Below are 21,198 nucleotides of genomic sequence, written 5' to 3' on the forward strand. Positions count from 1 at the left end.
AGCTGTGCACAGGTCCAGTATTAGACCAGCAACGGTGTGCTGTATCTCAGGACTGAGTTGCATTGGCAGAGCTATGAGTTGAGTATTAGACCAGTAATGTGAGCTGTAGCTCAGGATTGAGGTGCATTGGCAGAGCATTGCTTGGGTCCAGTATTAGACCAGTAAGGTGAGCTGTGGCTGCATTGGCAGAGCTGTGAGTCCAGTATTAGACCAGTAAGGTGAGCTGTGGGTCAGCACAGAGGTGCATTGGCAGAACTATGAGTTCAGTATTAGACCACTAAGGTGAGCTGTGGGTCAGGGCTGAGGTGCATTGGCAGACCTGAGTGGGTTCAGTATTAGACTAATAAGGTGAGCTGTGTCTGCATTGGCAGAGCTGTGAGTCCAGTATTAGACCAGTAAGGTGAGCTGTAGCTCAGGACTGAGGTGCATTGGCAGAGCTGCGAGTCCAGTATTAGACCAGTAAGGTGAGCTGTAGCTCAGGACTGAGGTGCACTGGCAGAGCATTGCTTGGGTCCAGTATTAGACCAGTAAGGTGAGCTGTGGCTGCATTGGCAGAGCTGTAAGTCCAGTATTAGACCAGTAAGGTGAGCTGTGGGTCAGCACAGAGGTGCATTAGCAGAGCTATGAGTTCAGTATTAGACCAGTAAAGTGAGCTGTAGGTTTGGATTGAGGTGCACTGGTAGAGCAGTGCGTGAGTCCAGTATTAGACCAGTAAGGTGAGCTGTGGGTCAGCACAGAGGTGCATTGGCAGAGCATTGCTTGGGTCCAGTTTTAGACCAGTAAGGTGAGCTGTAGATCGGGTTTGAGGTGCATTGGCAGAGCATTGCTTGGTCCAGTATTAGACCAGTTAGGTGAGCTGTGGGTTAGCACAGAGGTGCATTGGCAGAGCATTGCTTGGGTCCAGCATTAGACCAGTAAGGTGAGCTGTGGGTCAGCATAGAGGTGCATTGGCAGAGCTATGAGTTCAGTATTAGACCAGTAAGGTGAGCTGTGGCTGCATTGGCAGAGCTGTGAGTCCAGTATTAGACCAGTAAGGTGAGCTGTGGGTCAGCACAGAGGTGCATTGGCAGAGCTGTGCACAGATCTTTGCCCTGGAACAGCAGGAGTCGCTGCATGTCTCGGTTGAGGTGCATCAGCAGAGCTGCCAGGACCCCTCCCCTGAATCCACAGACTCCATACAACAAACATCTTGTGTGTTTGTTAGTCCAGGAGGCACTGCTGAGGGCCCTCTCAGCTCCCTGGGAGGGTTACTTATCCTTTGTGTATCGACCTACTCAGGAACAAGTAGAAATAAAAATCAATAAACTTCTTGATTTATCTAGATTTTCCCTGAGCTGTGACATTGTCTGCCACAGAAAGCAGCAGGACTCCTGGTTGGAAAGGACTTGTGTTTCTATAAGTAGCAGCTCCAGTGTAAGGAGGGGGCGGTGGGGCTTATTTTAAGATTTTGGATGGAACAGTTCAACAGAAATAGGAAAGTGCTGGCTTGGATGCAACTAGCAAACAGTTGTCTATCAGTGGGAATTGTGCTCTTACACTGTGAATGAATGCTTGTAATCTTTGGACAAACATTAGATGCCAGCTGGAGTTTCTTACTCCATAAAAGGAACAGTGTGCTATGTTTAAAAACGTAATCTGGCAGGGGTGGAATAGCAGCCTGGTAGGGGTGAGTAACTGACCCTGCCCTGCCTGCCTGACCACCACCCCCCCCAACACACAGACTGCACCTTAGTGTGAGATTACTCTGTGTCTGGGCCCAGAATCTTGCCTCTACATTGCAATAACACGTGCACGGGGAAGTGACAAATACACACCTTTCAGTGCTTAATTTGAGCAGGTGGTTTCGACACTTATTGTTGAGGGCCGGAATTTACTTTTCTGCCTCAAGCATTCACTGCGATAGAAAGACTCATATTAGAAAGAGGGAGGATAAAAAAAACGAAAAAAGCGTCACAATGGGAGAAAGCAGAAAGCTGCAAGAGTGAGCTGAAGGGGCAGGGAGTGGCTGTAAATGGATTAAAGAGGCCTGAGGTGGCGTCAGGATTTGGCTGCCTCAGTAGTCAGTGCTCGCACATTTAAGTGCAGCAGCCACGTGTTTCAGAGGAGGGCTTTGGGCACCGGCACGTTTTTATTTACAAGTTAAGCACTGACACCTTTCATAATGCCCTGAAGCAATGTAGCATTAGGGATACGTTGATTCTCTCGAAGCATATATGCAACAATTTATGACTTAATAAAAGCCTATAAAAATAGCCCCTCTTATAGCCAATAAAGGGGGGGGGGTAAAATAATCTGTACACGTCAAATTTCCAAGAAAAAATAAATAAATACACACCAATATTATGAGCAGGGTCACTGGAATTATGCGGCTGCAGCGATTTTCGCGTAAAATAGATTTGTTGCATTTGCCACATAACCCATCATCCTCCACATAATCTGCATTTTTTAACAAAAAAACAATTTTGTTTCTAGCTTAAACGGTTCAAACTTTACTAAAAATGCGAGAACGCAAATTGCCACACAGTGGAAGGCCCTTTGCAAAGCTGAATTGGTCACCTTTTCCATTGTTTACTCCTATTTTGGGGTGTTAAACTGGTATTAACGAGGTGCAACCAATCCCCAGAGAGTGTTACCAAGTTTACAAATAAGGAATAATGAAGTAATACGGTCACAAAAGGTGCTATGTCATGCCACATAATTTGTCTTTCCTGCCGCATAATTTACTCACCTTGCCGCATAATTTAAGTGGCCCTGTTCATGAGTAGACAAGCTCTATTTTCTTAAACAAAATATCATATAGTGTTCCTAATGATGAGCTATACTGTTGCCGTTATTAAAAAAAAAAAAAAAAAAATAAGGAGGACAGCCTTTTTCTTTAGTTCAGTCGGGTGCAAGGGTATCACGGGGGTCGACATCCCAGAAACTTACCCAGGGGTTGGAGTACACTCCTTGGTCCTCGGTTATAAAGAATATTTATCCGCCCTCTTTCGGATGAACTGTGCGTATTATTTGTTAAGTAAACTAGGGTGTATGCTTTTCATCTGCCCTGATGAAGACCCGATCCCACATCATCTTCACACAGGTCGAAACATCAGCCCTACATATTATAATACTCAATGATGAATGGGTTTAAACATTGCACTCAACTGTTTGCCAGTGTACATTTAGTTTGCGTCACTGTACAATAAGCCTTTATATATATATATATATATATATATATATATATATATACACACACACACACATACATACACACACTTCACCTGCACGAGCAATTGTCTTGTTAAAAAACAGATTTTCTCTTCATAATATCGGTGTGTACTTTTTTTTTTTGCAATTTTGACGTATGCAAATTATCACTCCCTCTGATTGGTTATAGAGGAGACTATTTTTTAGCCTTCGAATAAGTCCTAAATTGTAGTATAAATGCTTCGGACAGGTTCCACAGATGCCTAACATCGCGTGAGCTCAGACGCCGAGGATCACCGGTTGTGCCCCGTGTATCTATACCCAGAGCAACGTCGGGCAGGGCAAGGCAATGCAAAACGGAAGTGAAACTACACTTGCCAAGGAAGTAGAAAAGACACACATTATTGTCACAAAGACAACACCCATCAGTCATGAAAGGCATTCGGGTATGAAGCCCCTTCCAGTTTCATTTGCGGGGAAGGCAGGTTTAGCTCTCTCTAGGGGAAATCAGAGCAGGGGGTTGGGGGGGGGGGGGCATTTGAGAGTGGGAGGGGCGAAGGTGGGCCAGGGGTGGGACAGGAGTGTGGATGGGGCAGGGATGGGGCGAGAGGGGATGGGAAGGCGAGAGAGTCGGTACAGGGCACGTCCAGGAACAGTGGGTGATAGTGGGTGGGGATGGGATTGGGAGGGGGCAGGAGTGAGATTGGGATGGGGCAGGAGTGTGGCTGGGGCAGGGGTAGGGATTGGGATTGGGATGGGGCGAGAGGGGATGGGAAGGCGAGAGAGTCGGTACAGGGCACGTCCAGGAACAGTGGGTGATAGTGGGTGGGCATGGGATTGGGAGGGGGCAGGAGTGAGATTGGGATGGGGCAGGAGTGTGGCTGGGGCAGGGGTAGGGATTGGGATGGGGCGAGAGGGGATGGGAAGGCGAGAGAGTCGGTACAGGGCACGTCCAGGAACAGTGGGTGATAGTGGGTGGGCATGGGATTGGGAGGGGGCAGGAGTGAGATTGGGATGGGGCAGGAGTGTGGCTGGGGCAGGGGTAGGGATTGGGATGGGGCGAGAGGGGATGGGAAGGCGAGAGAGTCGGTACAGGGCACATCCAGGAACAGTGGGTGATAGTGGGTGGGGATGGGATTGGGATGGGGCAGGAGTGGGGATTGGGATGGGGCAGGAGTGGGGATTGAGATTGGGCAGGAGTGGAGATGGGGCGAGAGGGGATGGGAAGGCGAGAGAGTCGGTACAGGGCACGTCCAGGAACAGTGGGGGACAGTGGATGGGGTCACAGAGCCTAACAATGTGAATTGGCGCTAGAGATGATTGGCGGGCGAGAGGAGGGGCGGAGCCAGACATGATGGGCGGTACCAAAAGCAGTGATTGGTCAGCCAGTTGCAGACTTTTAAATTCAGCAGCGGAAGAGGCAAATACATACATCTAAGGTGAACACAGACTTGTTTCCTAGATAATGCTGTGTACCAGGGGTCTCCAGCCTTTTCTGTAATAAGAGCCATCTATGGTGAATGAAAATCATCCGAGCTACTAATATTATTGGTGTCCTAATGGAGACTACCTTAGACCTGATTGCATTAGTAGCCCCCACATGCAAGATTACAAGGAGTGATCAGCATAGAATGTTACATGGGTCATATATTACAGCCATAGCTGCAATGCCCCAGCCAAAATCATGTTAGCAATAAATCCCCTCAACGCCACGGTTTATCATTCAAATATCAGCTTTAAATAGGTTTTGGAAATTCTACCTTTTCCCCATGGATGTTATTTAGGGGTCACCAGGGGGTCACAGCTTAACACTCCCTTGCCCCTTGAGTACCAGGCAATTGGTTGGGCTCCTTTCTCTTTTTCTCTCAATTGTTATTCCACTATTAGTGAATATATTCCACGGATAATCATAATGTTTAATAAGACACTAATAGTGTAATAAAAAAATAAAGTATAATTAGCTGGAATAGACCCTCCCTCACAGCTGAGGTAAACAAAAAAAGTGCTTTTAAATGTATGTTGTGCGCGTGCTAGAGGGGGTGTGTGTGTGCGCAACTGTGAATGTGTGTGTATGCGAGTGGAATTGAGGGTCAAAATGGGTGTGTGACGTCACTTCCACTGCGCCTGCCATTTTGGAGAATTGCTAGTTCCCCTCCTAAACATCAGCTTATGAATTCTGAAAATACACGTCGTGAATAGATACTTTTTAATTTAGGTGTACATATATTAATTCAGCCACGCAAAAACTTCTCATTTAGGAGACTGCGCTGCACACAGGAGAGCTACATAAAAGGTATTGGAAGAGCTACCAGGAGCTCATGAGCTACTCGTTGGAGAAGCCTGCTCCAGACAGTAAGTATGCAAGTGTGCAGAGAGTCAGATGCAGGGCCACTGGAATAATGGGCATGTACGGCAACGGCGATTTTTGCATAACTATACATTTGACCATTTACCACATAATCCATCATCTGCCATATAATCTGCAGATTTTAACAAAATAAAACATTTGTTTCTAACTCAAACCATTCAAAAGTTATTAAAAATGCAGTGATACATGTTGTCGCGCAATGGAAGGCCTTTGGAAAGTTGGACTCAGGGCCGGCTTTAGGGGGTGCGGCAGCACCGGGTGCTGACCTGCATTAGGGGTGCTGACCTCAGGGGGCTGTGTTTGGCAATAATTTACCAAACTTGCAATTTAAAAGTACCTGCTGAAAAGTTCCTTGTGCATCAGGAAACAACTAACATGTCAAGATACTTCGTGATTAATGTTCCGGCAAGGGAGAGAGATGGCAGTTTTGTCTAGCAGCAGTACTGTCACGCGCCATAAAGTAGCGCAGAGGGTTAATATGCCTGCTGCAAAGAATAGATCTGTATTTTATGTGGCTAGCTGAGTAGATTTAGCAAAGAAAGCCTTTACAAGCGCTTTAAAACAAATGAATGTATGTGAAAGGGGGACTAAGGCAGTGGCATAACAAAACTGAAGGGGGGCCGCCTCCTCCCTGGACCTAGTTAGGGGCCTGCCACCCCTGTACTGTGCTGAGCCCCCCCCCCTGGAGCTGCCCCCGCACCACAAAGGCGGTTGGGGCCTCTGCTACCACACTGGGCTATGGCGAGTTGAGGGGCAGATTTGCTAGGTGGTAGTGAGTGAATCCCAGGAGGTGGTCATGGGGTGGGGGCTCCAAAAAAGACTGTCGCACAGGGCGCCCCCAGCACTAGAGCTGGCCCTGGCTGGACTGGTCACCTTTCCGTTGCCTATTGCTATATTTGGGTGTTAGACAGGTGCCACCACATATTTTGCCTTTTTTTGCCACATAATTCACTTAAACTTGCTGCATATTTTGGCCCTCCCTGCCGCATGATTCCAGTGGCCCTGGTCATGTGCTATATGTTATAACTGCAGATTGTGACTAAAGGTGAAGCCTGGGGCAGGTCCTGACACCCCGGGCCACTCTTTGCAACAGTACTCAGCAGCATTAATCACTCGGTGTATCTGCAGATCAGTTAATCAACACAAGCCTTTAATGTGCATTGGTTAAAAAATAGTTTCACCAAAAACAGGAAGCAAGGATTTCAATTTGTGCAGCAGGGTGAAGTCACATTTAAAGGGCCTCTTGTTTATTCTGAGAGTGGGTTCCCTGCGTAAAGTACTTTTAACGTACGACCCCGGAAGGTAAACAGTGCTTTTCTCATGTCAGTTTTCCTACACTGGAGTAATAATATGAATTTGATATTTTCTTTGCAGTAACAAAAGTCGGTGAACGTGTGTTCATTCCTGTAATGGCTGTAAATAACGTCACTGGGCCACTGGCATGAATGTAAGGGCCATCCTTTTATTCCTGCAAACAGTTTCCCTTCATTTCTGCTCATCTCAAATTAATAGCGCATGAATATTATAGCCTGGCACCCAGGATAATAACAGGCGCTACAGCTGCTGGCATCTGTGGCACAGGGTTAGTCTGGAGCCCTCATGGTGCCTATGCTGGAATACCAGGTGGTGGTGCACGCCAGGACTGAGGTGCACTGGCAGAGCTGTGACTATGGACTGAGGTGCACTGGCAGAGCTGAGTGCTGTGACTGAGGACTGAGGTGCACTGGCAGAGCTGTGACTATAAACTGAGGTGCACTGGCAGAGCTGAGCGCTGTGACCGAGGTGCACTGGCAGAGCTGCGAGTCAGGATCAGCGCTGTGACTGAGGCCCGAGGTGCAGCGGCAGAGCTGAGTGCTGTGACTGAGGAGCAATGGCAGAGTGTGACTGAGGAGCACTGGCAGAGCTGAGTGCTGTGACTGAGGACTGAGGTGCACTGGCAGAGCTGAGTGCTGTGACTGAGGTGCTGTGACTGAGGTGCAGCGGCAGAGTTGAGTGCTGTGGCAGAGTTGAGTGCTGTGACTGAGGAGCACTGGCAGAGCTGAGTGCTGTGACTGAGGTGCTGTGACTGAGGTGCAGCGGCAGAGTGGAGTGCTGTGGCAGAGCTGAGCGCTGTGACTGAGGTGCACTGGCAGAGCTGAGTGCTGTGACTGAGGTGCTGTGACTGAGGTGCAGCGGCAGAGTTGAGTGCTGTGGCAGAGCTGAGTGCTGTGGCAGAGGTGCTGTGACTGAGGTGCACTGGCAGAGCTGCGAGTCAGGATCAGCGCTGTGACTGAGGTGCAGCGGCAGAGTGGAGTGCTGTGACTGAGGGCTCCCCGCAGGCCAGGACTGATGCACTCCCACGTCAGCTCATGCCTGTCCTCCCCTCCTGGCCCCAGGACCCCTCTCTTGTTCTAACCTGCAGGATGCCTCAGGTGGGGCCTCGGCGTGCATTCCTCTCCCCCTCCTGTGGCTCGAGTTACACAGGACAGAGGAAGGCGCAGGAGACGTCAGGGTGGTGAAGCCTGTGCACAGGGCACCCAGGCCTGGCTTCCTAAGCATTCTGGGACCTGTAGTCCCGCCTGCACCAAACAGTAACTGTGTGATCTGCGACTACACAGGCAACATTACGTTCAAGAGCCTCGAGCTCCAGGCCAGATGTGCTCACTTCACTGCACCGCGTGACCCTGGGCAGATTACCACACGTCCTTCAGCCCACTATAAGTGCCAAAAAAGTGGAAGTTCTTTGAAGCTGACAGAATGTATGAACTAAGTACTGGTAAAGTAATAGGTCTCGTCGTTTCAAGGTGTTAATAGACCTTTTGACTTTGACAATTTTCCACATCAGAAAAACAGGAACAATGCTTGGTTGTTGGTCATCGACAAAAAAAAAAAAAAAAAAAAGACACTTCTCGGTGGGCACAAATCTTGGGCAATTATTTTAAAAAGTATGTGCGCGAGAGCGCACTGGAGGGAAAGGAGGGGCCCAGTAGAGACAAGCAGCTTAAGGGATTTGTGGGGGAAACAATGAAAGATCGAGTAGGGGAGAAGATAACACAGGAGGGGGTGGGAAAGCTGGGGGAGGAGGATAAATGGAAACTGAGGAGGAGGAGGAGGTACTTCCGAGAAGACGCAGCATGCGAGGGTGCGAGCCGACCCAGGGACGAAAGAAAAGAAACAAACATTGGCAAAGCCAATAGGTCTTGTCTATGTAAGAGCCATTAGCTTTGCCAAGGTCTTCTAACCATGTTGTTCACCAGTGTGGCTGCAGGTCTGCATGGCTAAAAGTTAGTGGCGTGGCACAGAGCAGCGCGGCATGGAGTAGCACAGCACAGAGCAGCGTGGCACAGGGAAGCGTGGCACAGAGAAGCCTGGCATAGAGTAGCACGGCATAGAGTAGCACGGCATAGAGCAGTGTGGCACAGAGAAGCATGGCACAGAGAAGCATGGCACAGAGAAGCAAGGCACAGAGTAGCAAGGCACAGAGTAGCAAGGCACAGAGTAGCAAGGCATAGAATACCACTCATAGAGCAGCGTGGCATAGAGTAGCACAGCACAGAGAAGCGCGGCACAGAGAAGCGCGGCACAGAGAAGCGCGGCACAGAGAAGCGCGGCACAGAGTGGCACGGCATAGAGCAGTATGGCACAGAGAAACCTGGCACAGAGCAGCGTGGCACAGACAAGCCTGGCATAGAGTAGCATGGCACAGAGCAGCCTGGTATAGAGAGAAGGCATAGAGCAGCGTGGCACAGAGCAGCCTGACATAGAGCAGCGTGGCACAGAGCAGCCAGGCATAGAGTAGCACGGCATAGAGCAGCCTGGCACAAAGTAGCAGAGCATAGAGCAGCATGGCACAGAAGCACAGCATAGAGCAGCATGGCACAGACCAGCCTGGCATAGAGTAGCGGGGCATAGAGCAGCCTGGCACAGAGCACTGTTGCAGAGAATAGCACGGCATAGAGCAGTGTGGCACAGAGCAGCCTGGCACAAAGTAGCACATCATAGAGCAGCATGGCACAGAGCAGCACGGCACAGAGCAGCGTGGGACAGACAAGCCTGGCATAGAGCAGCATGGCACAGAAGCACAGCATAGAGCAGCATGGCACAGACCAGCCTGGCATAGAGTAGCGGGGCATAGAGCAGCCTGGCACAGAGCACTGTTGCAGAGAATAGCACGGCATAGAGCAGTGTGGCACAGAGCAGCCTGGCACAAAGTAGCACATCATAGAGCAGCATGGCACAGAGCAGCACGGCACAGAGCAGCGTGGGACAGACAAGCCTGGCATAGAGCAGCATGGCACAGAGCACGGCGGCACAGAGTAGCACGGCATAGAGCAGCGTGGCACAGAGCAGCGTGGCAGAATGCTGTAGAATAGCACTGTGTGGAATGGCGTGGCGTAGAGGAGAGTGGCATGGCGTCGCATAAAGTAACGTAGAGGAGTGGAGTAGCATATAGTGGAGAGGAGTACGGTACAGTGAGTGGCACTGTGTGGAGAGAAAAGGTGTACAGTGGCGTGGAGTGGTACCGAGTGGTGTGGAGTAGAGTTGCATAGAGTAGATTGGCAGTGGTGTAGCGCATAGTGGCCTCAAGTGGAGTGGCACAGAGTGGCGTAGAATAGAATGCAGTGAACAGAGTGCCGCAGAGTGGCGTGAAGTAGAGTGGCACTATGTGCAGTTACGTAGAGCAGAGTGGCATAGACAGGAGTGGCGAAGAGCAACAGCTTAGAGTGGCGTAGAGTGACATAGAACAGAGTGGCGTGAAGTGGCATTGCATGAAGTGGAACGGCAGAGTGGCCAAGAGTAGAGTGGCATAGAGTATAGTGCATAGGGGATTCAGAGTAGAGTGGGTAGAATAGAATGGCGTGGAGTGGTGTAGATTAGAGTGGCATTGTGTAGAGTGGCATAGAGTAGAATGGCGTAGAGTAGAATGGCGTAGAGTAGAATGGTATGGAGTGGTGTAGAGTACAGTGCCATTGTGTGGAGTGGCACATAAAAGAATCAAGTGGCATAGGGTAGGTTGGGGTAGTGTAGAGTGGCGTAGTGTAGTATGACAGAGTTAACATAATAAAGGAACACCAGCTAAGCAAAAAAGACTGCAAATGAGAGACAACAAAAACAACTAATGGTATGCCATGGATGGTCTGTAAGCCCACTGAATTATAAACAATCTGTCCCGCAGCACAGCGCATGCGTTGTGTAGGCGAGACCTAAAAAGGAGTTCCCCAAATGTGAGCAAAGGAATTACACTAGTCACCCAATGAAAAGGACGGTAAAGAAGCCATGCTCCAGGGGCGGGACCAACACGAAAGAGGGTGAAAAGTCATCCAATAATAAGCAAGCAGACAAGATGGACCAGAAAGCCAATCAATGGTAACCAAAGGGGGTCCTGAAGCCCAGTGTTAGTGTTGCTGCGGTTTACAATGTCTTTCAAAAACCTAAAAACAGCACAAAATTTATAACCAAATACTTGCATTCAAAAAGAAAAAAATGGCATATCAGTATGCCAAGGTGCAATCTGGACTGGATTCGCTGTTGCAACCAGCGAGGGGCAGCTTGAGGTGTAGCTCTAAAGTGGGGTCCCTTCCGATGGACCGCAGCACCCCAGAATGCTGTCCACCCCTCGGCCAACCACGTGAATTAAGGGCATGGTTAAGAGTTTGGAAGAGGGGGTTACTCCCCCACAAACATGACGGATATCTGGTCCGCCGTGTTACGATTTCCAACAGAAATCCTACTATGGGATATACGTCACGTTTGTGACTGAGTAACGCATCCGCCAAACCCTAAATCAGCCCCCAAGTCTCATGTGTCGCGAATCCCACAGCCCTGGAGAGCAACTCTCCCTAAAGGGATCCACATAATATACATTAATGTGTGATCAGGGCCACTGGAGTTATGCAATTGTGCGGCCGTGGTGTGTTTTGTATAATGATAGATCAGTTGCATATGACACAATCCATCATCTGCCACATAATCTGCAGAATTTATCCCCCAAAAAATATTTGTAACTCAAATGGTTTAAAAGTTACTAAAATGGCAGAGCCACGTGTCGGTGCGCAGAGGAAACTCCTTTGCGAAGGCTAACACCTTCCTTTGCATATTGCTATGTTTGGGTGTTAAACCTGTGCCCAGACAGTGTTAACAGGTGTAAAAGTGACACAATAATATAGTATCGCTATCGGGAAATGTGCCGCAACACGCCGCATAGTTTGCCTGTTCTTGCCACATAATTTGGCCCTCTCCTGCCGCATAATTCCGGTGGCCCTGCCTATAATGAAGTTAATGGAAATAATGTGCAGTCTGTGGTCATTCTAAAAATCCTACATTGGCCACGTCTGCGGTGGTGTGCGGCAGGACGGGAGGCGCCTGGGCTGAGGATGTGCCTGGCTTCGAAGCGCTTCTGATCCAGGCTGGCACATCTGTGGCTGTGAAAGTCCTTGCCCCCCCCACCCCCGAGTTCAGGACGCAGGTAGTGGGGTGAGGTGTTTGACGGCAGCTGAGGAGCTCGCCTCCTCTGGGACAGGCAGGAGCTTAAATGTTATTATTTCTCCCACAGGAGGTGGTGGCCCGGCCTGTAAGGCAGGTTGAGCCAGGCCGGATATTTGCACAGCCCAGAGCTAGTTTTACTGCCGGCTGTGACGCAATCTGAGCGGCTGTTTGTCCCCGAGGCTGTGCATAGGGCTTTGAGGCCCCCAGCCTGTATAGCGCCTAGATCCTACGCACTGTTGATTCCATGGGCAGTAAAATATTTTATTTCCATTTTGGTGGACTCGGGGCTTTAAGTGGCATGAAAAAAACTAGGGAGGGGGGGGGCGAGGTCTCTCAAAGGGGGGTTGCCGATGTTAGAAGGGCGTGGCTTAGAAACACAGAGGTCCCAAACCTGCGCTTAGAGCGAGACCCCGACTGGTATTCTGCTGCTTCCACCAGTCACTGCAGTCAGATGTGTAATACAACAAGTAACATTACACCTACAACAAGCCAGGACTATTGGCTTTGTCAGTGGATGTTAGCTGCATAGGATAAATAAGCAACGGCAATGGCTTCTTTGTATTAGATATGTAAAATGCTTTAGCTCTGAAAAGTTGAGGCTGTGAAAGGACTGTAACAGGGCTCTTTGGGTTACATTTAAAGCAGGAGGTAGACCCTCTGAGCCCCTAAGTGTGCCTTGAAGTCAGTCTTCAATGAGGAGGTGGACCCCAAGAGCCCGTAAGTTTGCCTTGAAGACTGTCTTTAATGAGGAGGTAGACCCCAAGAGCCCCTAAGTGCGCCTTGAAGACTGTCTTCAATGGGGAGGTGGACCCTAAGTGTGCCTTGAAGACTGTCTTCAATGAGGAGGCAGACACCATGAGGCCCTAAGTGTGCCTTGAAGACCGTCTTTAATGAAAAGGTAGATCCTAAGAGCCCCTAAGTGTGCCTTGCAGACTGTCTTCACTGAGGAGGTAGATCCTAAGTGTGCCTTGAAGGCGGTCTTCACTGAGGACGCAGACCCTGCCGGGTGACGTGAGCCACGGCTAGAGGGCTGGCTATGCAGCCGGCATGGGTTTAGAAAGGACGGGAATCCTGGCTAGTTTGACCAGCGGTCCCGGATTTGCCGGGACAGTCCCGTGTTTTTGTTTTGATTTTTTTAACCAGCAGATTTCTGCAATTTTTCCCCATGGCCTGGTTTTCAGAAAGGTGCGACTATAAGTCGGGGAAGGCACATTTTAATGTTTCCCAGCAGCTCTTAAAAGAAAGCAATGTCATTAACACACACGAGGCTGGGTTTAAAAGTTGTATTTACATTTAGTTCCTTAGCGCCGCCTCTGTTTTTTCTGTTTGAGCTCTGTCATTTAAGTCGTTCAGTAAAATTGCATTCCTTTATTCATGATGGGCAAAGTCCCCGTTTTATGTTTACAATATCTGGCCGCCCTGATCCTGCTCAGACTGGTGGTCCCACCGTAGAAGAGGGCTCTTCAAACTGGGGGCCTCAAGTGATCTCTGGGGGGGCACCAGACTCTGGCTATAAGAAACATTATCCTCATAACAGGGCTTTGTTTTGAGCTGCGGTAAACCGCTCCGCAATGGGCCATCAACAACTGTTTTGTTTTTTATATCCAAGCTGGGAGTGTTTCTTAAAATACTCATAAAAAAAACCCTCACTTCTAACAACCACACTGTGGAAACCTTCACATGCTAGTAAGGCCTGTCTGACCAGACTAGTATTTTTGGCATGTGTATTTGATTGCATTTTTAAAACAATAACAGAACTTAACTGCAATGTTCAAATAAGTCTACACATTCAAACATTGCCAATTTAACAGAATAATTGTGAAAAATTTGTAGGAGCTCGATAATGTTTTTTTCCCCCACTGGGGCGAGCGGCATTAAAAAGTTTGAATACCACTTCTGTAGAAGCGGTCTTGCTCCAGTGGTGAATGTGATCAAAGCTTCCGCTGGTAAGGTGATGCCCAGCGGAGACGTCCAGAAGGACCAGGCTACTGGTGCGATGCCACCTGGAGAATCCAAAGATATCTCTTCATAGTCACAAAGGTGCTCATTGCGCCTAAGGAGGGTCCCAAGCAGCCTGATTGGTCGTCGCCAGGTTACCGGAATTAGGGCCACATGTACAGAAGGTCTGAGCGGTTGCAAACTGAGATTTGGGCTGTTTGCAACTGCTAAAAAGCCTTTTGACATCTAGTTACGATATTTTGAGAGTCAGTAGCTTATTACTGGCTCGTGAAATAAGGTTTGTGATTCGGTATTAGGAAGGGGCGTGTTAAGGGCGTCTCTTCCTAACAGCGACATGCTTTGCGACCCAAATGCAGTAGCAAAACATTCACATTTTACCAACTCCTTGAATTTGGTGGTAACCCATCTGTAAAAGGAAGGGTTCCCCAAGGAAATGGAGGGGACTTTGAGCATTACGATTGGATAGTTGAACGTACCAATCGCTATCACGTCAGTTTGGCTTAGAGCCCCACTTACTGGGGTGCCCACTAGCCTTTGCAGCGTCAGCCTGGTGAGGAACATTTCCCAATGATGAAGCCAGCCATCCAATGTGATGCTTGAGGGTTCTAGCTCCTGAGACCGCAGGACTCCAGGTGTAATTGCTTTGATTGGAACAGTGTACCTATATTTAAGTACTGTCCGGTACTGAGCATCTGCACTTCTTCACTTTGGAAGGGTGGGTACCTGCACTTTTCAGCTCTGCTGCAATACACTTAACGGGAGAGTACCGGCACTACTGAGGAACAAGCAGGTACTCTAAAGAGTGAGTACCTGGACTCCGTGTTTCCATTGAAAGTAATGCCCAGCAGTGAGGGGCCGAGTAACCCAATCAGGGCGAGAAGAGGCGGGATCCGCCCAGGTGTAAAGAGGCGGGAACTCGCAGCTGGAAGGGTGCAGGGGGCAAACCAGACAAGATGACTGGGGGTGAGTGTTTGACAATGTTCAGCATTCCGTCCATCACTTGTTGTTTTTGCTTTGTTGCCCTAAGTGGGAAGGGTATGCCCAGACGTGGGTCCCGTGCTTCCCATGCCACTGGATTCAAGCTAGCCTGGCTGATGAGGGGTGAAACCCCGAAACCGGTCCCAGGATGCTTGTTTCCGGTCCAGTGAGGACCTGGCTTGGCAGTTCGGTCTGGACTGTTCCCATGAGGAACAGGGTCAAGACTGATTTGCATATGGCTGGGTCTAAACTGGGGTGGCATGGTGAGCAAAAGAACGATGGATTAAACCCAGATCTATGACTGGGGGTGAGGGTTTGACAATGTTCAGCATTCCGTCCATCACTTGTTGTTTTTGTTGTTTTTGCTTTGTTGCCCTAAGTGGGAAGGGTATGCACAGACGTAGGTCCCGTGCTTCCCATGTGTAAGGAAATGCCTCCTTGGCATGGTTGCCCCCTGACTTTTTGCCTTTGCTGATGCTATGTTTACAATTGAAAGTGTGCTGAGGCCTGCTAACCAGGCCCCAGCACCAGTGTTCTTTCCCTAAACCTGTACTTTTGTATCCACAATTGGCAGACCCTGGCATCCAGATAAGTCCCTTGTAACTGGTACTTCTAGTACCAAGGGCCCTGATACCAAGGAAGGTCTCTAAGGGCTGCAGCATGTCTTATGCCACCCTGGAGACCTCTCACTCAGCACAGACACACTGCTTGCCAGCTTGTGTGTGCTAGTGAGGACAAAACGAGTAAGTCGACATGGCACTCCCCTCAGGGTGCCATGCCAGCCTCTCACTGCCTATGCAGTATAGGTAAGACACCCCTCTAGCAGGCCTTACAGCCCTAAGGCAGGGTGCACTATACCATAGGTGAGGGTACCAGTGCATGAGCATGGTACCCCTACAGTGTCTAAACAAAACCTTAGACATTGTAAGTGCAGGGTAGCCATAAGAGTATATGGTCTGGGAGTCTGTCAAACACGAACTCCACAGCACCATAATGGCTACACTGAAAACTGGGAAGTTTGGTATCAAACTTCTCAGCACAATAAATGCACACTGATGCCAGTGTACATTTTATTGTAAAATACACCCCAGAGGGCACCTTAGAGGTGCCCCCTGAAACCTATCCGACTATCTGTGTAGGCTGACTGGTTCCAGCAGCCTGCCACACTAGAGACATGTTGCTGGCCCCATGGGGAGAGTGCCTTTGTCACTCTGAGGCCAGTAACAAAGCCTGCACTGGGTGGAGATGCTAACACCTCCCCCAGGCAGGAGCTGTAACACCTGGCGGTGAGCCTCAAAGGCTCACCCCTTTGTCACAGCCCAGCAGGGCACTCCAGCTTAGTGGAGTTGCCCGCCCCCTCCGGCCACGGCCCCCACTTTTGGCGGCAAGGCTGGAGGGAACAAAGAAAGCAACAAGGAGGAGTCACTGGCCAGTCAGGACAGCCCCTAAGGTGTCCTGAGCTGAGGTGACTCTGACTTTTAGAAATCCTCCATCTTGCAGATGGAGGATTCCCCCAATAGGGTTAGGATTGTGACCCCCTCCCCTTGGGAGGGGGCACAAAGAGGGTGTACCCACCCTCAGGGCTAGTAGCCATTGGCTACTAACCCCCCAGACCTAAACACGCCCTTAAATTTAGTATTTAAGGGCTACCCTGAACCCTAGAAAATTAGATTCCTGCAACTACAAGAAGAAGGACTGCCTAGCTGAAAACCCCTGCAGCGGAAGACCAGAAGACGACAACTGCCTTGGCTCCAGAAACTCACCGGCCTGTCTCCTGCCTTCCAAAGATCCTGCTCCAGCGACGCCTTCCAAAGGGACCAGCGACCTCGACATCCTCTGAGGACTGCCCCTGCTTCGAAAAGACAAGAAACTCCCGAGGACAGCGGACCTGCTCCAAGAAAAGCTGCAACTTTGTTTCCAGCAGCTTTAAAGAACCCTGCAAGCTCCCCGCAAGAAGCGTGAGACTTGCAAAACTGCACCCGGCGACCCCGACTCGGCTGGTGGCGATCCAACACCTCAGGAGGGACCCCAGGACTACTCTGATACTGTGAGTACCAAAACCTGTCCCCCCTGAGCCCCCACAGCGCCGCCTGCAGAGGGAATCCCGAGGCTTCCCCTGACCGCGACTCTTTGAACCTAAAGTCCCGACGCCTGGGAGAGACCCTGCACCGCAGCCCCCAGGACCTGAAGGACCGGACTTTCACTGGAGAAGTGACCCCCAGGAGTCCCTCTCCCTTGCCCAAGTGGAGGTTTCCCCGAGGAATCCCCCCCTTGCCTGCCTGCAGCGCTGAAGAGATCCCGAGATCTCTCATAGACTTCCATTACAAACCCGACGCTTGTTTCTACACTGCACCCGGCCGCCCCCGCGCTGCTGAGGGTGAAATTTCTGTGTGGACTGGTGTCCCCCCCGGTGCCCTACAAAACCCCCCTGGTCTGCCCTCCGAAGACGCGGGTACTTACCTGCAAGCAGACCGGAACCGGGGCACCCCCTTCTCTCCATTCTAGCCTATGCGTTTTGGGCACCACTTTGAACTCTGCACCTGACCGGCCCTGAGCTGCTGGTGTGGTGACTTTGGGGTTGCTCTGAACCCCCAACGGTGGGCTACCTTGGACCAAGAACTGAACCCTGTAAGTGTCTTACTTACCTGGTAAAACTAACCAAAACTTACCTCCCCTAGGAACTGTGAAAATTGCACTAAGTGTCCACTTTTAAAATAGCTATTTGTCAATAACTTGAAAAGTATACATGCAATTTTGATGATTTGAAGTTCTTAAAGTACTTACCTGCAATACCTTTCGAATGAGATATTACATGTAAAATTTGAACCTGTGGTTCTTAAAATAAACTAAGAAAAGATATTTTTCTATATAAAAACCTATTGGCTGGATTTGTCTCTGAGTGTGTGTACCTCATTTATTGTCTATGTGTATGTACAACAAATGCTTAACACTACTCCTTGGATAAGCCTACTGCTCGACCACACTACCACAAAATAGAGCATTAGTATTATCTATTTTTACCACTATTTTACCTCTAAGGGGAACCCTTGGACTCTGTGCATGCTATTCCTTACTTTGAAATAGCACATACAGAGCCAACTTCCTACACCATGCCACTGGATTCAAGCTAGCCTGGCTGATGAGGGGTGAAACCCCGAAACCGGTCCCAGGATGCTTGTTTCCGGTCCAGTGAGGACCTGGCTTGGCAGTTCGGTCTGGACTGTTCCCATGAGGAACAGGGTCAAGACTGATTTGCATATGGCTGGGTCTAAACTGGGGTGGCATGGTGAGCAAAAGAACATGGATTAAACCCAGATCTATGACTGGGGGTGAGTGTTTGACAATGTTCAGCATTCCGTTTTTGCTTTGTTGCCCTAAGTGGGAAGGGTATGCCCAGACGTCGTGCTTCCCATGGTGAAACCGCGAAACCGGTCCCAGGATGCCGACGATGGATTAAACCCAGATCTATGACTGGGGGTGACTGATTTGCATATGGCTGGGTCTAAACTGGGGTGGCATGGTGAGTAAAAGAACGATGGATTAAACCCAGATCTATGACTGGGGGTGAGTGTTTGACAATGTTCAGCATTCCGTCCATCACTTGTTGTTTGTTTTGGCAAACCAGACAAGAACCAGAAGAGGAACCCCCCCCCCCCTGCGTCCACCAGGGCTGTTACAAGACCAGTGACCCCTTTGCTACAAGACTCGGCCCATAGTGCCCCCCATAAACCAATAAAATGCCCCCCCTACCACAGGGAACAGTCTCCCCACCAATCCCCACCCCGCTAGGGTAGAGCACCCTGGGCACTGGTAAACCTCGCTCTGAATGACTACAACACCCAGAATGCATCGTGTAGCCCAAGACTGAAAGTGTCAGTGATGATGTGCAGTGAAGCGGCCACCCTGTCTACGGTTACGCACACCACAAATCCCGCAGCACGGGTTTACGCAGGGCAGGGAAGGCCCACATCCTCTACTGGCCTGTCCCGACACCCCTCCACGGGCCTGTCCCCAGAAACCCCCCATCCCCTATGGGTCTGTCCCGACACCCCTCCACGGGCCTGTCCCCAGAAACCCCCCATCCCCTACGGGTCTGTCCCGACACCCCACCACGGGCCTATCATCCCCAGACACTCCCACCCTCTACTGGGCTGTCCCCAGACACCCCCCCCCCCATGCCCTACTGGCCTGTCCCCAGACACCCCCGCCCCCTACTGGCCTGTCCCCAGACACCCCCGCCCCCTACTGGCGTGTCCCCAGACACCCCCGCCCCCTACTGGCGTGTCCCCAGACACCCCCGCCCCCTACTGGCGTGTCCCCAGACACCCCCCCCCCCCCCCCCATGCCCTACTGGCCTGTACCGACTCCCGCCCCCACTGGCCTGTCCCCAGACACCCCCCATGCCCCACTGGCCTGTCCCCAGACACCCCCGCCCCCTACTGGCGTGTCCCCAGACACCCCCCATGCCCTACTGGCCTGTCCCCAGACACCCCCCATGCCCTACTGGCCTGTCCCCAGACACCCCCGCCCCCTACTGGCCTGTCCCCAGACACCCCCGCCCCCTACTGGCGTGTCCCCAGACACCCCCCATGCCCCACTGGCCTGTCCCCAGACACCCCCGCCCCCTACTGGCGTGTCCCAGACACCCCCCCATGCCCCACTGGCCTATCCCCAGACACCCCCGCCCCCTACTGGCGTGTCCCCAGACACCCCCGCCCCCTACTGGCGTGTCCCCAGACACCCCCCATGCCCCACTGGCCCGTCCCCAGGCACCCCCCATGCCCCACTGGCCCGTCCCCAGGCACCCCCCATGCCCCACTGGCCTGTCCCCAGGCACCCCCCATGCCCCACTGGCCTGTCCCCAGACACCCCCCATGCCCCACTGTCCCGTCCCCAGGCACCCCCCATGCCCCACTGGCCCGTCCCCAGGCACCCCCCATGCCCCACTGGCCCGTCCCCAGGCACCCCACCCACGCTGTGTAAACCTAGAATCACAGACCGCAGTTTACCAAAAAAGAACAAAACGCGCTAAGAAGACGAAGGGTGTCGAACTCTGCGCTATAAAAACTCATACCAGAGTTCCTTGTGCCACCCCCACCCCACTTAGCCAGTCTATTTCCCAGAACTGACAGCGATTTGACAAAGCTAACACACCGGTGTGCCAGGTCTGTAACCTGGGCATTTATACTGCCTTCTGGGGACCTAGTGCCCTGAAGCCCCTTTCCCTGCAGTAAGCTCCCCAGGCTTCCGCCCCATAGCCCCTCACCTTGGTGGGCGTGGAGTGTCCGCTGCCAGAGGGCGACCGATGAAGGGTGATCAGGGCCATGGTGCCAGGCTCAGCTGCTAGTAGGTGGCAGTGCCCTCCGTCCTCTCACGGGCTGACTCCTCACCAGCAGCGCCTCGCCGGGCACTCCCAGGCTTCAGTGGGCATCCTCACCCGGGCACCGTGCCACCCCCGGCAGTGGATGGCTGCCAGCGCGCCCCTCTCCGGGCACCTCACGGGGGTGACGGTGCCAGCCCGGTCGTGCTCTCGGGGTCCCGGTGCCAAGAGTGCCCGGTGCGCTGCAAAAGTTTCGCGGTTCGGGCACCTCGTGTGGGTGATGTGCCAGCTCAATCCTGTTCTGGGGGCCAGGGGTGTCTGATGCGCTGCAGAGGTTTCGGGGGGTTCACGCACCTCCAGCTGGGGCTCCGGTGGCCCCGACGCCCAAAGTTTCTTCTCCGAAGTTTAACCAGGAAGGGCGGCCGTGGGACGAGGATCTCCGGTTCAGAGCCCACCCCGGGAGGGGAGGAGCCCCGGGAGGGGGGGGGAGGGGCCCGGGGGGGGAGGAGCCCCGGGAGGGGAGGTGCCCGGGGGGGAGGGGGGGGGGAGGGGGGGGAGGTGCCCCGGGAGGGGGGGGGGGAGGAGGTGCCCCGGGAGGGGAGGTGCCCGGGAGGGGGGGGGGGAGGTGCCCCGGGAGGGGAGGTGCGGGGGGGGGAGGAGCCCCCGAGGGGTGGGGGGCAGGGGTGCCCAGCGCCCTCTGACGAGGGGGGCGCAGACTCAAGTCACAGCACCCCGGGTTGGGGTGCAGGGACCCCCAGGGAGGGGTGTAGTATACCGAGGGACTGTGGGGTGCCCCCCGGGAGAGGGTGAAGAGACCTCAGTGAGGGAGGAGAGCGGAGGAACGGGGTGCAGCCCCTCAGAGGCCCCCGGGGGGGTGAGGGAGGGGAAGAGACGGGGGGGGGCACTGAGGGGGCGGGGT

The 21,198-nt window shown here is 51.9% G+C and overlaps 1 protein-coding gene across 1 annotated transcript in view; it reads right to left on the reverse strand.

The window, feature by feature from the left end:
• The window catches only part of SSH3 (slingshot protein phosphatase 3), a 188,749-nt gene extending 168,047 nt beyond the window's left edge, over nucleotides 1–20,702 (reverse strand). Inside the window, exon 1 of the mRNA XM_069232940.1 lies at nucleotides 20,226–20,702. Within this exon, the coding sequence (XP_069089041.1) occupies nucleotides 20,226–20,285 (60 nt within the window). The 5' untranslated portion in view covers nucleotides 20,286–20,702. The remainder of the gene's footprint in view (nucleotides 1–20,225) is intronic.
• Between the last annotated feature and the right edge of the window lie 496 nt (nucleotides 20,703–21,198).

This window comes from Pleurodeles waltl, chromosome 4_2 (assembly GCF_031143425.1).
Source record: "Pleurodeles waltl isolate 20211129_DDA chromosome 4_2, aPleWal1.hap1.20221129, whole genome shotgun sequence".
NCBI lineage: Eukaryota > Metazoa > Chordata > Amphibia > Caudata > Salamandridae > Pleurodeles > Pleurodeles waltl.